The sequence below is a fragment of the Grammomys surdaster genome, unplaced genomic scaffold (assembly GCF_004785775.1).
Source record: "Grammomys surdaster isolate TR1022 unplaced genomic scaffold, NIH_TR_1.0 344, whole genome shotgun sequence".
Taxonomy (NCBI): Eukaryota; Metazoa; Chordata; class Mammalia; order Rodentia; family Muridae; genus Grammomys; species Grammomys surdaster.
In genome coordinates, this window is record NW_021604763.1 from 1,525,208 (window position 1) to 1,543,315 (window position 18,108).

The 18,108-nt window shown below is 39.3% G+C and overlaps 1 protein-coding gene across 1 annotated transcript in view; it reads left to right on the plus strand.

Moving 5' to 3' along the window:
• The window catches only part of LOC114630792 (protein unc-13 homolog B-like), an 83,261-nt gene extending 65,435 nt beyond the window's left edge, over positions 1 to 17,826 (plus strand). The window contains exons 7-9 of the mRNA XM_028779119.1: positions 14,280 to 14,591; positions 16,709 to 16,799; positions 17,722 to 17,826. Of these exons, the coding sequence (XP_028634952.1) occupies positions 14,280 to 14,591; positions 16,709 to 16,799; positions 17,722 to 17,826 (508 nt within the window). The remainder of the gene's footprint in view (positions 1 to 14,279; positions 14,592 to 16,708; positions 16,800 to 17,721) is intronic.
• The last annotated feature ends 282 nt before the right edge of the window (positions 17,827 to 18,108 follow it).

Consider the following 18,108-nt stretch of genomic DNA (forward strand, 5'->3'; position numbering starts at 1 on the left):
AACTCAAAAATTCACCTGCCTCTGCCTCCCAAGTGCTGGGATTAAAGGCATGTGCCTCCACTGCCCGGCTTTCTTTTTCTTTTAAAAAACATATTGTATTTTATTTTGAATTAGGGTCTCTTGATAAAACCCAGGCTTATATTTTTTCCTTTTTAAAAATAAAAAATAGTATTTTTAATTTTTAACATATGATGAATCTAATCAAGAATCAAAAAGCATTATATTTGGTTTTGCTATTTCTTTAGTCTCCTTTAATTTAGCAAAATTCCTTTGCTGTGTTTTTCCTCTCACTGTGTAAAACCCCCCCTTTTTTTTTTTTAAAGAACCAAGGCTGTCAGTTTTGAGAATGTAATTTGTTTGGTTTTATTTGATTATTTCTTGCTGTTTAGAATCAGTTTAAACATTTTTGACAGAGACACTAGGTAGGGTGATATTTTCTTCATAGCTAATCCAGAAAGTACATACTTTGTCTTTTTGTTAGGGACACTTTATTTGATATTCTGGTAAAGAAATCTAATATATGCTATATTGTTCCCCAGTATAAACATACTCTTTCTCATTTATAACCAATTACTATCTAGGATTACATTAGTAGTGTATTTTCCCAACAATTTTTACCACTGATTTTTAACAGTTGTTGATTCTTGCTTGAATCATTTATTTTATTGGTGAAAGAGTAATTATTTTAAAAATACTTCCAATTTAACTGATAATTTTACCTTTTATAACTCACCAGATCACAGAGATGATCTTACCCTGCCCACCGCCATTTCACCAAATTGTACATTGATGAATTCTTATTGGAACTTTAAAAGGCCATTTACCTGCTAGCCAATATCATGTTCTAGTTTACTGTCAGTATTAAAAGCATTTTCCATGAGGTTTTCTCATATAGCAACCATAACATAACATAATATAATTGATATTCTGAGTGTAACTAGAAATATATTAAGAATCGTATGGAAGTTGGCAACTTCTCCTTAATGGTTTGTTGAATGAATACTTACATTTATTGTTTGGTTCTGGTCGTGCTGGGGATTGGGTTTGTGCCTTGTGCATGTGAAGTCAGGTGTTCTGCTGCTGAGTTATCTCCCAACACACTTTGCACTCTTTACTGTTTTGTAACCTAGTACATTTAATTAAAGTTGCTCATGTGAACATAGGTGACAGGTTAGTTAGAGGGATTTGGTAATTTACCAGCATTGCTGTTTATGTTACTTTATTTATTTACTTACTTTAGGCTGCAGGTTCTTGGTATACTGCCTAGGCAAGCCTGGAACTCCAGAGTCCACCTGATCCTCCTGCTTTAGCGTCTTGAGTAGCTGTGACTAACAGACAGCTGCCACTGGGCTGAATGCGTACATGTTTTATTCACTGATACTGGCTTATACTCGCCTTTTTAAAGGAAAATAGTATCAAAATTTGTGTTACGTTTGGTCTTGTTTTACATTTGGCCTGTGTGTGCAGGCATTAGGTGCAAAGGCCAGCACTGTACTAACTGCACACTTTTCCAAACAAATTAACTTACCTAATCATTACATTATCTTGCTCGTTTCCCTGGTTGTTGCTATACTAAATATCTTTAGAAGAGCATTATTGGTATATTTTAAGTTACAAACTATTTCTCTAAAATTTTTCTATAACTTAAAATTTACTTGTATCAATATATGTAATGAGGTCTAAAAGTAACTATCATTTCAAACATAGGAAATTTAAAAGGATTTTTAAATAAATGTTTTAGATAACTTTTTTTTTTTGAGACAAAGTCTCACTATGTAGCCTTGACTGGCCTGGCTTAGGACTTGTTATATAGATTAGTCTAGGGTCAAACTTGAAAAACACTGGGATTGTTTAAGCACGTGCGCCCCATGCCCAGCTAGTGTAGACATTTTTAAAAATCTGGTGTTTTGAAAAATGATTTTTCCTTTAGAAAGTTTGGAAGACTGGCTGGGGAGATGGTTCAGTGGGTGAAGCTCTTGCCATACAGTGTAACAACTTGAGGTAATATCCTCAGAGCTAAGTAAGAATTGGATTCAGTAGCACAATGATAGTAACCCCAGTGTTTATCCCCACCAGGAGTTGAGAGGCAAAGACAGGAGATCAGAAACTCACAGGCCAGCAAGTCTGGCATAGACAGCAGTGACGAATAAGAGACTCTATTTCAAACTCTGCCCTACACATGTGTTCTGTGGCACCCGTGGACCCGTATTCACAGCACAAACACATATGTATATATCATACACAAACTACACTTAGGCTGGGCGGTGGTGGCACACGCCTTTAATCCCAGCACTTGGGAGGCAGAGGCAGGCGGATTTCTGAGTTTGAGAGTTCGAGGCTAGCCTGGTCTACAGAGTGAGTTCCAGGACAGCCAGGGCTACACAGAGAAACCCTGTCTCGAAAAACCAAACAAACAAACAAAAACAAAAAACAAAAAAAACCAAACTACACTTAGAAGAGATGATGTTACTAGCATTCATTATAAACAGTTCATAGATGTAGTCTCAAGACATTAGGTTACACAGTTGTTTTAGTAAAAGAAATTTGAAATCCTCCAATGAGCAATTGTGTTTTAGAGAAAAAAATAGAAGCATAAAAATAATTTCATTTACTTATAGCTATGGCTGTCTGTAGATTTATTTTGGAACAATAAAGATTCTTTCCATGTTAGAATTACATTTGGGTTGTTTTGAGAGTGATAAAGAAAGTAATGAAACTTCATTGGAGAGTAATAAAACTGTGTCTAAACCATGTGTTGTTTAAGCTGGATGTCATGGTATATGCCTTTAATCCCAGTACCCATGAGTCAGAAAACCAGTGGAGCTCTGTGGGTTCAAAGCCAGCCTGTTCTACATAGCAAGTTCCAGGACAACAAGTGCTATATTGTCAGTTCCAGACTTTAAAAACAAACAGACAGAAAAGTGTGTGTGTGTCTGCGTGTATTGATTTCTTTAGTTGGCCATTTTAGAGAATGCAGAATAGCAGGGATTTTATATAATTTGATGTTTTACAACCAAGTCTTTCTGTGTTCACTATCATTTAGCTGAGTCTAAATTCAGTGTTGAAAGTAGTTAAGACACTACCATTCTCAACCCGGAGAGACTTTTAGTGGCTACACAACCACTTTGTTCTGCATTCCTATGACTTTCTTTCCTTTTTGTTTGCTTATTTAGTGGTTTGAGAAAGAAAGGTCTCACTGCATAGCCTTGGCTGTCCTGGAACTCACTCTGTAGACCAAGCTGGCCTCAGACTCATAGAGATCCATCTGCCTAAGCCTCCTTTCTACTGGCATTAAAGGCGGGCACCACCAAGGCTGTCTATGTTCCTATTTCTTAAGTAAGTATCTCATACCTCAGAGAACATACTAAGCTGAAACCTCCTAGTCTGTAGAACCCCTCTGTGTGGAAACAGAGATAGCAGACAGTCTCTGATGAATGAAGGGTCAACTGGCTTCTGTACTCACTGATTTAAACTGGACCCTGAGTTTGCAAAAATCACCATGGGGAGGCATAGTCCTTTATCACCTCAGTTCTTTTGGATTCACAAGCAAAAAAAATTAGACTGCTTTATATAATTTGTTCGTTTGGTAGTGTTATATTTCTGATAGCCAAAACTTATTTTTGGAATGCATGTTTTTTCTTTTTAAAGATACACATTTGGCTATAATCTTGTGTATATAGCCTCAAATATAGCAAGTTAACATTTAAATTTCTTTTTAGACTCAAACACATCAACAAATATAGGTTTCTTGAAATCTTTTAATACTTTTTTTGGGTGTACTTAACTGTTCTAAACTTGGGCATTCTGAATTCAGTGTGGATATTAATAAAACATGTATAAACTTTGTTTCTCAGAAAATAAACTCAGAAAATTAAGTGATAAATGGTAACAAGTGAAACTTTAATTTATATTAAAGCTGTTGTTTTTCTGATGTAGAAAAGCTCTGTACTGACTGACGTAAGATTGGTTGACACATGTGGATTTCCTTTTCATGTTTTTTCAGTTTGATTTTTAAAAAAATCATATTGGAAATTTTAGTATTGTAAACCCACTGAACAGATATTGAGTCTTATAACTCATTTCTTCCTTTTCTCTGTTTCTCCTTTTTTTTTTCATTTTCTTCCTCCAATTTTAATATCTTACATCAGACAAGACTGGCAGGCTAGGAATGACAAAATTAGGATTATTTCAGCTTTTTCTAATGTTAATTATGAAGAGCAAGAAAATAAATATGAGATGAATGAAAGAACATCACAAGATCTTCTAGAAAATAGTGATATATATTTGAAGGAAGTAGGGGTCAAAGAAATGAGAACCTTTTCAAAAACTGATGAGAGCCACAGCCAACAAAAACAGCCAGAGTACAGTTTCAGGAAGATATCACTCAAGAGTAAGCGTGGCCATAAGTATGAAGCATCTACACCTTCCAGATATCCTCAAAAATATAACACCATAGATAGGAGGAGAAAAAAATCCTTGTACAGCCATTCTGAAGGTAATGAAAGATGGCATTATAATACTAAGAGGAATTCTAGATGTGCATTTCCTGATACTGAAAATTCTGCTCATTACCACATTGAAAAGAAGAAACCAAACTATTCGATTTTGTGCCCTTACAAAAATGGATTTGTGAAGAGCAGTACCTGGAGCACAAACTTGGAAAGCTATGGTTATGGTCTACCCTATTGCTTAAGGAACTATGGAAATGTATCTGGCTCTAACTGTCCCATCACTAATTTTACTCCACTAGATATTCTTGATGATTCTACCAGCAGTACTTCTGAAGAAATTTTAGTTTCCCCCATTTCTGATGAGCAGGAAAGTATGTCACCAACATGGCATTCATCCAGTGTCCATTATATAGGAGACTTTTCTGAAGAATATTATGTAGCAAATTCAGCATTGCCATTACAAAGGATGAACTGTAATGTAAACACAGTTGGAGATTTGTCCAGATGCTCCATGGAAGATACGACTCCTTCCTTTGTTAAGGGACCCGAAGAGAACTATGTTGACACAATGGATGAGCTTCAGTGTTTGGTAGAAACAGTGTCAGAGTATTTAGCAGAGAAGGAAGAAGAGATTAATAGATTTGGTTCTCTTTCAAAAACTAAAGAACCACATGACCACAATACTGTTGTTGCTAATGCAGAACAGAAAACACCTGAGAATCAAGCATCACCTTTAACTATTACCCAGAATGCCAAGGCCAAGGCTATATCTTTCCCCGAGTTGAATGGAGTAAAGTGTGCTGTTGGTTCTTTATTCAGTTCACTAACAGAAAAGGTAGGTTCAGGCACAAAGCATCTTACAACCTCTGTGGAAAAACTGGTTCATTTAGTTCCAGAGAAAACAGAAACTCAGAACTTAACAGAGACAGTTAATTTGGGACCTAGCCCCAGTGCCAGCTCCGTATTAGAGAAGAATTTTTCTACACAGCGTTTATTATCCTGTCAAACAACTAATGATAAGGATGCTGACAGACGTGGGAAAACCTCTGAGAATGAGCACCTATGTGATAAGACTAAAGGGATGAGCTCTCAGGACAGCACAGAAACTATTAAAAAGGAATCTGCTCCACAAACCCAGAGTTCAGTTGTGAAGTCTGTTTTCAGCATGCTGAATCCATTAAAGATATTTTCTGAGAAAGAGGAAACCAAAAGTGAAGACCATAGCAAGGCATGGAGAAGGGGAAGCATTGTTGGGTGTGGTTTTGAGTCAAGTCAAAGTGAAGGCCTTGTGGACAACCAGAGAAGTAGTCCTGTTGCTCTAAATAGAAGTGAAAGAGAGATTGCAGCTCTCCAAATGCAGGGAAGGGAGGATTTGCTGTCCTCACAGGTGGCTGATGAACCTTCAAACTTAGCTAGTAGTACAAGTAAAAAGGGTGATACAGAGAGTCAGTTGGAAGGAAAACCTTGTGTAGAGCTTCCTCTATCACAAGACCAACCAAAACAAAGTGCCAAAGATACTATGGGGCATCATGGTGTAGCTGGCAGTGGCCTTGCAAATCAGGAATCGTCTACAAAAGCATTAGAGGAAGACAAAGTTACCAGTGATGATGATTTCCTTGAGCCACTAAGAAAATCATTTAGTCAGTTCCTGTTTACTTCTCCTGAGACCTGTAAAAAGGAAACTTTATCAGAATCTGTAAAAATTCTTAAGCTGGAGGAAGATGGACAGGAAAGAGATGCTAAGAAAGATGGACATTCATTTTCATTTAGCAAAAAACTACATATTCCATTTTTCAGTGTTCTTGGCCATTCTGAAAAGCATCAAGATATAAAAGAGAAAGGAAGCATTTTTCCTTTGTTTAAATTTCCTCTCACTGACAGTCATAACACAGTTGATGATCAGAGTTGTCACAGCTCAGTAGCAACCACTGATAAAGAGGTCCAACAAAATTGCCACATGGATTCAGTAAAATCTACTTCATTTCCAAATATTCATAATGATCCAGAGAAACTTAACAACATAGAGGAATTTAATAAGAGTAGCCAAACACATTGTTCTGAAGATGAAAAACATAGCACAATGAGGTTTGACTCAACCTCAAATATTAATAGTGATTTGGGAAAATGTGGGAGTTTGGGGGAATTGAACCCAAGCAGCCATGCAGCAGTAGATCACTATGAAAAAGCTGACCCCAAAGTCGTGCCTAAAGAACACGTAGCACTCTCAGAAGAACCTGTGAATCTTACACAAGTGTCGTTACCTGTGATGTCAGACTCTTCGTTGGAGCTTATTTCTGCCATCTCAAAATCCTCATTGGTCAATGATATTAATGAAAACAAAGTTGAAAATGAAACTTCTAACAACAGAAGCCAAAGTGGCTTCCTTTCTGGCCTTTTAAGCAAGTTTGCTTCTCCAGAAAATATGCCTAGTCAACAGGAATTCAACTTGAAAAGTGACAGTTCCCACCATAAGAATAATACCTCAAGCACATTACTCTCTGGAATATTTAACTTGATATCAAACAGCAGTGTGAATGATTATAATCTAATCGAAGCAAAGCTCATGTCTTTAGATAGTACAAAAAATTTGGATGGAAATAAGCATTTACCCACAGATGAAGTCCCTGTTGACTCATGTGTGACTTCTGAGAACCCAAGAAGCCAGGTTGAAAACAATGAAACTTGTAATTTTATAAAAAACTCTTTGTCGTTATCAAAAGAAACCATTCTGTCATCTGATGGTTGGGATAATAATCATCTTTGCCCTCCTACATGGAAAAACCAGGAGAATGAAAAACATTGCTCTTCTGAGAACATACTCCATTGTACTGAACAGGGTCCCTTAGAGAAGTCTTTGACTAAGAGGCCAACACCAAACCATATTCTTGAGATAAAACTACATGAAAGGTCAAGCAAGTTAAGTTTACCAATACTAAATACTAACATTTTAAGTAAGTCAAACCATTATCAGGGTTTTGATGAAGACTATTTTGAAAGAGATCCTGATATACAAGATTTCTCCAGGAACTCCAGAAGACTTCAGCCAGTTTATCATTTGTTGAATCAAAATGTATTTCCATCAGCAGATGCTTTCTTGTGGCCTGACTCAGAAAATCCAGTAATAAATTTGTGCCAAAAAGATCAAAATGCAAATATATTTGAGTGGGGCACAAATCCAAACAGTGTCATTTCATGTGACTTACCATATGAATCATTCGACCAGTTAGCATTTAATGAAGGTTACTTATTAAGAGGTGATATGTGGGCAGCCAACTCATGTGGAAATTCTGGTTACCTTCCAGTTAATGAGACCAAGAATTCTCTAGAAGAATTGCCCATTGATTTAAGTTACTCTTCAGATTATGAGAAAATTATGTGCTCTCTGCTGCAACAAAAATCATTAAGAATGGACGAAAACTTGATCTTTTCAAGTTTTGGTTATGAGTATCAGGAGTGGTTATCATATCTTGAAAATGGAGTTTGGTGGCCCTCAGAGGATGGGAATTATGGATATTATATGTTTCATGATGGTCAGTATATATACTCTCTCCTCACTGATTCTACTGGGCAGTATGTATATTTATTTGTACCTGATTATTATCATGAATATTTGGACTGTAATTTACAAACAGATGCTCTCCCAAGTATTGTGTTAGATGACAACACTATTTCTTCCCATACTTTTCAAGTTCTTGACAAGGAAGATAATTTAGTATGGTATGTTGAAGACGAACCAATTGAAGATCCTCTTGACTTATCTGTAACTTTGCCAAGAAGTGAGAGGTCATTGTATGTAAATCTAGAAACCTTTTCTCAAGTGTTTGAGTCAAGTTTTGACCAAAGGGATAAACCATTAGATTTTTCAGGCTATAATTCTCAAAAGTTTAAAAGAGATTTTAGATCTTTCATAGGGAGACCCTATTGTTCAGAAGACCTTGAGTGTATATTGGATCTTAGAAACAAGCCTGGAACTTATAATCATGCCTTAAAAAACAAGCCTGGAACTATGAGCAATCATGCCTTAAATAGAGGCCCAATTATACAGAGAGATATGAACTGGCCTTTAGCTAAAAAGTCATCAGCTCACCTTTCCAGGTTCCATTTCCATCAGCCATCTTCTGAAGACCCTTCCTCTTTAATTCATCCTGAGAGTATGACTGAAAGTTCACAAAAGGAGGAAACCCCATCAGTGAACAAATTGACACCTATGTTTTCTATTTTGGGTACCCTGATTAGAAGTAGTTTGAATTTTGACAAGAGTGAATCTGTAGATGGTTTGGTCATACGGAAAACAGATCAGCAATCAGAGTTATCAGAACCCATACATGATGGTCTTCAGTCATTAATCTTGAGAAAGCAATTATCATGTAGCTCTGCAAAGAAGGATGAAAATCATCCAGAGGATTTGGAGAGGCAGACGGTATCCAGTGTTCAGCAACCAGAGTTTACTGACAATATCAGGCAAGAATTCTTTTTACATAAAAATGATCACATTGAAAAAGAAAGTTTATTAAAATGTGGTTTTCAAGTAAGTCAAACAACTCTTAAAACAGATGTAGAGGATGTTAAAATTATTACAGCAAAGTCCATTGTAGATTCTCTTGCACCACAGCTTAGTAAGGATGAACATAAGAATTGTGAACTTCTGCAAGACCAGTTTTCTAAAGAGTCTGAGAAAACGTTGCTTACAAGTGCACTGGAACTATTCGGTTGGGAAGAAGGATCCCCAGTAAGCACAGTAACAAGTGAGAAACCGGCATCTGGAATTTTGAACCTCTTTAAAACCCGGGTGAATAAAGAAGAATCACCAGACTTGAAAAAGATTGGTGATAAAGGTGGAAAGAGTTCATCTCAGGAAAAGAAGGAATCTTCTGCTGTTGCAAATTTTTTTGGAACCCTTGGGGATTTCTTTAAAACCAATGTGTCTCCAATACAGACAACTGAAGATAGGTCTGGTTCTTTAGTGACTGATAAAGATGAAGGAAGGTCAAGTCCTAACCATTTACATCTAGTGCATCAGGATACAGGAAATTCTCCTCCATTACCAGTTCCCTCAAAAAAGAAGGTTAGAATTAGAAGTCTGACCAAACAGACCACTATTGATGACAGTAGGCTAAGAGAACCATCAATCAAGGAGATGCAGAGTAATGATTTGAATGAAAAAGAGGTACCGGTCAGAGATTACCGGGTGCAGCAATCAGCAAGTCCACCTGTCTCAACAGGTAGTCCCAAAGAGTCTCCCAGAGACTCTTCAAAAGGAGCTGGTGCCATATCTACAGGAACAGAAGTTCCAAGGAATAATAAGTCTTTTGATGCTCTGAGTAGAAGAAATACAAATGAACAAGATAATTTTCCTAACCAAGAATGGGAATGTTCAACTGCTACACCTGCATCCCAACAAGAGTTGCCACCCAGAAGGAATATATTTTCTTTCTTAACTGGATCTGAAAAATCTGAGAACAAAGTCTCTGCAGCCCTCCCAAGGGCCAGATCTCAAGCAGAAGGGCTGTTCACTCTTCCTTCCTTTTTCTCCACAGCTAGCTTAAGCTCCAAGAAGGATGCCTCTCGCAGCAGCTCTGCTTTCAGTTTGTTTAACTTGTCTTTTATGGAGGAGAAGCAGGAGCCCTCTAAGGAGAAGCAAAGCCTCTCAGCTATTGCTCCAGTGACTGCCCAGCCTTGTAGGAAGCCAGTTGTATCTATAGACACAAGAGACACTATGACAAAGGAAGACTCTACCAGTCATAAAGAAAACATAGTCCAGGAAGTAGTTCATGAAGAGCAAATGGCTCTTTGTTTATCCACTAACAGCACCCCTAAGCTTACTACCTCTCTTGGAGACAGGCTCCATGTAGAGATAACCCAGGGAAAAAGGAGTTCCAGTAAAGGAGGAACAGAAGGAGCAACTGCTTTTGATTTTCATGTGAATCAGTTTCCATCCAATGTTGTTCCTCTTTTATCAGAATTTCAGGAACAAGCCCTGGGGGTAGCTCCTCAGGAAGAAGAGCCTTTCCACCAGGAAACCTTCACCAGGAACTCAGCAGCTGAGTCTTTTTCTCATGACAGTGGTTTGAATGAGAAGCTCAATGATTTAGATGTTTGTACTGAACACCAAAATGAAAGATTTACCACTGACTTATTGAACTTGCCTTTGGAAAATGACTCTGACAGTCTCTCAGCAGAGATCCTGGATTTACCTTCTGCTTCTCTAGACCCAGGGCATGCAGGGCTTCTTCAAGACCAAGATGCAGATAAATTAGAAGACAGATCAATATTAGGCTCCAAAGTAGAAATGATTTCAGGGTTTGTGACCAAAGTAAAATCTTTTTCTGGATCCTTAATTGAACAGCCTAAGACTTTTTCTGGATTTTTTTCTACTCCTAAATCTCCAAAGAAAAATTCCTTTTTTTCTTTTTCCTCTGCCACATCATCTCAGCCCTTCAAAAGTGAGCTGTTTGGAATTTTCAGAAGTTCCAAACCAGAAACAAATAAACAAGAACCATCTATAAGTAATTCATGCTTTCAGAGTGGTTCTTCCAGAGACCCTGTAGGATCAGTTCCTCCAAAAAGCTTGCCTGGAGAATGTCCCTGTGCAGGACTCAATTCAGAGTCTGCTCTCAGTGCCTGTAGCATAACGGTGGTTGGTGTAAAGTCAGAATCAGATCCATTGACAGATGGCCCTAAACTAACACCTGAAATGGAGAAAAATATTCCGGAAAGTGTTTCAGAACCCCCATGTTTTGAAGTACTTCCTACATCTTCTGTCTCAGAGGATGATTTGGGACAAGGAATATTATCTTTGAGTGATGAGGGAGACATGGGGCTATTGCAAGGCACAGACACAGAGGCCTCATTGGAAGCAGAGCACATTCTTCCTCCAACACAGCTACAGTCAGATCCTGAAGAGCTTCCCCCTTCAAGCCAACCACTTCTTGAGCCAGAGCCAGAGCCAGAGCTTCTGACAACCAGCAGAAATCAAGAGTTTTTGGGATTTGCAACCACTTCTCTAGAAACTAGTACTTCACTGATTGATGAGGCAGGGATCAGTGAGAATACCACACTGGAAACACAAGGAGATCATTCTTGTCCTTTGCAAGAGGAACCTGTGCTTTGTCCCAAAGAAAGTTCTAGAATACATCATGCCCCAGAAGATCTACCTGTAGCCCCCCAGGAAACAGCACAAACAAGACCTTGTTTTGAGATCCCAAATATGGCCAGTTGGCCAAAGCTTCCCTTCCCATCCACTCCTGACCATGGGAAGACACTGAGTTCAATCTTTAACCCCTCTTGCTCATCTGGTAATATGCCAGCAGAAACTGGCTTAATGTCAGGTTTTAAGAAGTTATCTACTCTGTTTGAAGGAGCTAGTGAGGGAAAAGGGGGTATCCTAGGAAGTGATCCAAAACTGGTGTTTGGAAAGAAACTGGATCTTTCATTTCCATGGTCAAAAGAGAATAAAGGAGGCCCAGAGCAAATGCCTGCAAAATCATCTCCAGTTTTGGTTGTTAGTGGTGATCAGGACCTTATCATTAACAAGGCTAACAAAGTTTTGGAGTCTTCTCAAGTACCTAGTGGTAGTCCTGAGTCAGCTGACATCTGTACTCTGCCCTCTGGGACCACAGAACAGCCAAGTGACTTTGTTCATGAGCTTTCAAAATCTGGTGAAGTGGAAAGGCAGCTGGAAATGTCAGCATCTGAAGAACACTGGGGTGAAGACAGCAACCTGTCTAGATCTACCTGTTCTTCAGAGAAACACAAGGAAGAGCACTGTGCTCAGCCAGCAAAGCAAGAAGAGATGATGTCTGCTAGCACTGGCTCTGTTTTGAGTGTGGGGCAGCTAGTCATTCCGGAGGATGTCAAGGAACCAGTGATCAACAAAAGGCCGGTTCTTCACTCGGGCATCATAAATGGTTTTAAGGAAATGACCATTTATAATGCAAATGATTAGTAGTAGATTATCATAGCTTGCTTCAGTCCATCCTGTGTCTTTCCTAGCACCTTTATGTTAATTAGGGGCTAAGTGACAAAAAGGAAAGTATGGGTATCTCCACTCTCTCCCTTTTCTATTGTCAAGTAGAATTTATTTAGTGGACAAGGAGCATCTAGCATAAAGGGAAGAATATTTACACAGGCTGGTTTGTTTTGCAGAAGATAGGACAAGAAGAGGCAGCAGGTATTTAAGTGCTATCTATTAATTCTAAGAATATACTCAAATAGGATGCTTTCTTGGGTTTTAGACACTTCTAGTAGATGGGAATAGGTAGTTTCCTGTGGTTCTCTGAGTCTTCTAAGATGTAACCCCAGTGGCTGTGAGGCTGTAAAGTGAAATACAAACGGCAAAGAATGACTTAGGATCATCTGCATTCTACAGCCTATTCCACATGGATTTGTAAAACTTCTAGGGTCTCTGATACAGACTCTCACAATGCTCTGGACTGAACAGCTATAACCAAGGATAAGCTGAGTTGCCATGATACTTTACTCAACGCTGAAGTTCTTTTGCTGCTGTCCTTTCATCTGGACCACCGAACAAGGTCTATTTGTAGAGGTTGCTGTTACTGCCCCTAACCATAACACTCTACAGGAGAGCTTAAGAATGATACTTTGACCTCTGACCCGAACTTAGCTGGGGGAGCATTAGGTCTACTCAGACATTGACCTGATATATCTTCTGCTAATATGTACTGAAGAATCAGAAATCAGCCTGAAAATAGCACATAATTTAATATTATCTCTTTGGATAAGAACAATTCTCTCTCTTAATCTGTCCAAAGACCTTAAGTTAAAGACTAGACCCTGGCAAAAAACAAAACCAACTCTTTTTGCATAAAAACTTTCCGGAAGGATACCTGCTAGTAAGAAAAGGAAAGGAGGATTCATAGCTCATCACCAAGTCCCACCGTGTTCATAAAACTGAACTGCTTTGAAGATGAGCATCAGGATTCCAGGGGAATCTTGATACAATTAGCCGTATACCTTCCCTGCCTCTGTCACAGTTCTCTTGGCTACAACTGCTAGCTCTCACAGCAGGGAACATTTCTTTCTGTCCATGGGAATTCAGGTGACTGAGGGAGGGCTGAATTGGCCTTACATCATATACAGAAATAACTTTAGTATAGTCCTGATGCAGAGAAGTTGGACTTCATTGACTTTATGCGTAATTGAGCCTTGACCTTAGAGAAACTCAGCTACAATGGATGGATATATCCTGGGTATATTTCCCAGGCCACTAAGGGTGTCACTATTGTGTTTGTGTTGCTGAAACCTGTGGAATTCCTCTGCAGAACTTAATCCTGGTCTTCATCTAGTAACTTCCATACTTCTTTCTGTAGACTGAAGGAACATGTCTCTCTGTTTTGCTAAGGCACAGGCACACACATTTGGAACTGTAGAGGAAGTGATAAGGACTTCTCTTTATTAAATAATAGAAGGGATGGGGCTCATTTTCTTCACTTTACTATGTGGAATTTGGAAAAGTTTAATCACAGCCACTGGAAAGTTTCTTTAGAAGACTGAGTAAAGAATTTTGTAAATTCGCAAAAGGCTATTTTACTGTTTCTTCATTCTACTGACAGGTAGCAATTAGATAAAATAGTCAAGTCAGGGCTGAGGTTCAGTGGTGTCAGAGGCTTAGCATGTTGTCTTTTTTTCCTTCTGTGGTTGACTAGACCAAGTTTTCTAGGTTGAAATGTTTGTCCTTGCTTCCTAGGAACCTCCTGTGTGTGATTATCTCCTCCCCATGCAGTTATTAGTTCCTGGGTGTGTCTGTGCTTGTGGTCCTGTCCTTGGTTTGCATTTATTTACTGATCTGTTTTCTTTTCACTCTCACAGCCCTACCAGCAGTAGTAGATATGGCTCCTCCTGTAATGTGAGTCAAGGAAGCTCTCTGCTGAGTGAGTTGGACCAGTATCATGAGCAAGACGATGATGGTCGGGAGAGAGACTCCATTCATTCTAGTCATAGCTATGGCAGCCTCTCCAAAGATGGCCACACTGGTTTGGGAGAACAAGAGAAAGCCTTGGAAGTGACATGTGATTCAGAGGAGAAAACAGGTGAATCCAAGGAGGAGAGAGATGATACCACAATCTGCCCTCCTTCAGATCTGGTGCTACACAAGGGCCACATCGTAGGACCCCAGGAGAGGTAGGTGATGGCTAGCTCACATTCAACCTGTTGTATTATTGAATACAAACATTTTTCACTTATTTTCTTGCAGCTGGGTAAGGGGCAGGTGCAGCAACAGTGGTCAAGTTAGTACATCATCCTTTGATTTTTGGTTTGATTTCCAAGATGTCTAAGGGACTTGTGTTACTGAGGCGTGGGCACACCAGGAGTTTTTAAGCATGCAGTTGTGATTACATAGGTGTCTGAGTCTGAAACTGAGCCTGAGCCCCACAGGTATTTTTCAATAGTTCCCTCTGCTTAGGGATCCTTTAATTTCTTTTGTGAACATTTACATATGGTTTTATTTTACTCTGTCTGAGGGAAATCAGAACAGAATTAGCCAGATTTAATATATGTGCTGTACTGTACATGGCTTGACAGTGTGTTTGGCATTTTTTATCCATAAGAAGAACATTTTATAATGTATCTTCTGGCCAAATGTGGTGTACACCTGTAATTCAATACTCTGGAAGCTGGAGCAGAAGGGTTTAAGACCAACCCGAGCTACACAGTGAGATCTTTTCTAAATATAGCATCAAAAAGAACTAAAAGTGGTTGTGTAATAGAGTTTAGTATAGAATTTGAGTGTTCTTTCTATACCACTGAGCTAACTTGTTTACAATAGCTAAGAGGTTTGGGTATAGTAGCTTTCTCAGCTATTGTTAATATTTCTTAGGACAAATAATCATTATGGAAAACGACCATTCATTTTCAGGCACTTGTTAGATTCTCTGGCCTATACAGTAGATGCTAATAGCCATGACCAGGGTAACAACCAAAACTCCCCAGATATTGTCAGATATTCCTCCAAGTACAAAATCCCACCCTGTGCCCAGTTGAAAACCACTGGAAGTATAAGAGGATGGTTTAGCTTTTGACATCTAGATCTCATTACAAACCTCAGACCAGGACAGTGAGTGCTTGTGGCAGATGAATCATACAGCTTCCTGAAGATTATTGTAAACTTACTTTTTCTCTTCCTTTTATAAGGTATGGTCTTATACTGTAGCCTAGGCTGGCTCCAGACTTGTAACTTAACCTTGATTGCTAAGATTATAGGCTACAATGCCTAGCTTCATTCTTTGTTTTTTAGTCACCTGTTGTAGTTCAGTTAATAGTCAAGAGGCCCAGGAGACTAAGGTCCACACCAAGCCTCTTACTGGGTTGTGGTCCACCAAAGGCTTCTTCTTGATGGATCTTGAACCTGACATTAGTGTCAGAGCTGAGCTTTTGGCAGATTGGTGAAGAATTTCACACAAGTACTTGTTTATCTCCGTTAGGCGAAAAGGTAGCCAAATTTTTGACCAGAATACCTTGACTAAAAGTGCCCACAAATGTTTTGGAACAATTAGATGCCATTGGAGCCTGGCATAATTTTTGCAAGTGCAGGTAGCAGACATTATCTGGTACATTGACTACAAGCTATAAGGAGGAAGGAAAGTATTATCTGGTACTAACCACTATTCCAGCTGAAAATCTAGATGATGACCTACTCTAATATAGAGTTTCTGCCTCTGAGGAGCTTGGTTATATTTACTGTTCATTTCATAGAGGCTGTCCCTGAGGCAGCCTAACATACACAATGATGACAGGAAAGGGCTAGCTCTCCCCTAGTCACCCTTAGATGGAGTGTCAGTATTGGAAAGTCTTCCAAAACAGTAGAGCAGGAAGGGTTTACAGAACATTTTTTTTTTCTTAACAAAGCTATGCAAATCCCAGGGGAGGCTGGTGTTCTCTAGCAGTGAGCAGGAGAGGGGTGCATGCTCACTTCACCCGATCTGTGACTTCTGCACTTGATGTCGACCCAGGCTCTGGCTGCTGCTTCTCCTTTTATCACCTCTCAGTGTCTGAGCTATCTCATGTGGGTACATGAGAAAGGAGAAGGAAGGGGGAGTGGAAAGATGAAAGGAGTTGTTATTTTAGACAGGAATTGTTTTCAAAATAATTGTTCAGAACTCCGCTGTTTTGTGGCCTGAATCCCTAGCCAAGTGTAGGCATGAGCACAGACTGTTTTATTTTATTCATGGCAGTCCTGCCTGGGCATTATCACTTTGTTGTCTCTGCTGTTTACAAGAAATGTTCTTCTCTGTTTCAAGTCTTCCCGAGGAGAATGCATCGTCACCATTTACCCAGGCTAGAGCTCACTGGTTCCGAGCAGTTACCAAGGTCCGACTCCAGCTGCAGGAGGTAGGAAATTTGTTCCAATAATGATTGGTACTGTTTTTTCTTTGAAAAGTTTGAGAGACATATGGTGCCAAAGAAGCTGTCAGTAATTAGTCATCTTCTTACAGTGCACTTCTGAGAACGCATGGCAATTAAGCAAGGGCCTTAAGAGATGGGAAGTGGCCTTAACTGTTTAATGAAAATCAAATAGTCCTAGTAGGTGGGAACTTGAAGGTAGGGTTAAATGCTTATTTTATTTTCTACCAGTTTCTTTGCTGCAGTGTTAAGGTAGGGAACAAGGCCTCTTAGGTAATTTGTTGTATTTTTTATTGACCAGTTCAAGTACTTATTTTACACAGGGCTGGAAATAAGATACAGACATCTTTATGGGAAAATTTGGCCCCTAATTTAAGGTCCCAAACATTGTCACATTAAGATTTGCAATGAGAGTACCAGAGAGATGGCTCAGTGGGTAAAGGTACTTTCTGTGCAAACATGAAGATCTGGGTTTGGTTCTCAGCACCCATGTAAAAAACTGGGTGTGGCTTCAGGCCCCTGGAGCCCCAACACTGTGAAGGGAAGTAGAGACATGGGGGCTTGCTGGTCACCAAACCATATTCAGACCCCTTGAAAAACCCTGTCTTAGAACTAGGCAGAGTGATAGAGCAGGATGCCTGACTTTCTTTGGCTTTCATGCACTTGCACACATATGACACACACAGAAACACCCATGGGGGTAGTGAGGTGACAAGGGAGATGGAGAGAGGGAGGGAAGATGTAAGAATAGATGATGTAGTTCCACAAGCAACTTGGGAGGGACAGGTTTATTTACCTTACAGCTTACAGTATTTCATAAAGACATGGTAGGAACCCAAGGCAGGATCCAAAGCAGAAGTTATGGAGGAATGCTGCTGACTGGCCTGCTCCCCATGCCTTGTTCATTCAGTACCTTTCTCATGTAGCCCGGGACCACCAGCCTATTGCTCCTACTGAGCTGGGCCTTCCAATGACTATCATTAACCAAGAAAACACCCTGCAGACAATGAGATAGAGGCATTTCCCCAGTTGAGGTGTCTCCTCCGAGCTAAATTTGTTTTCATTAAATTGACATAAAACTCACCAGGACAAAAATAATTTACTTTCCCTTTTAGTGTTAAAAGTTTCCTCTTAGCAAAACATGTCCTTATCTGTGCATCAGAAGTCAGGCAGTCTTTAGGCAGAAGAGTTTTTTTTAAATGATGACAGTAGCAGTCACTAGTGTAAAACTTGGCAGATATTAAAAACTCAAGCATGCTCACATGTGTACACACACTTTAAAGACTAGTTTGGAACT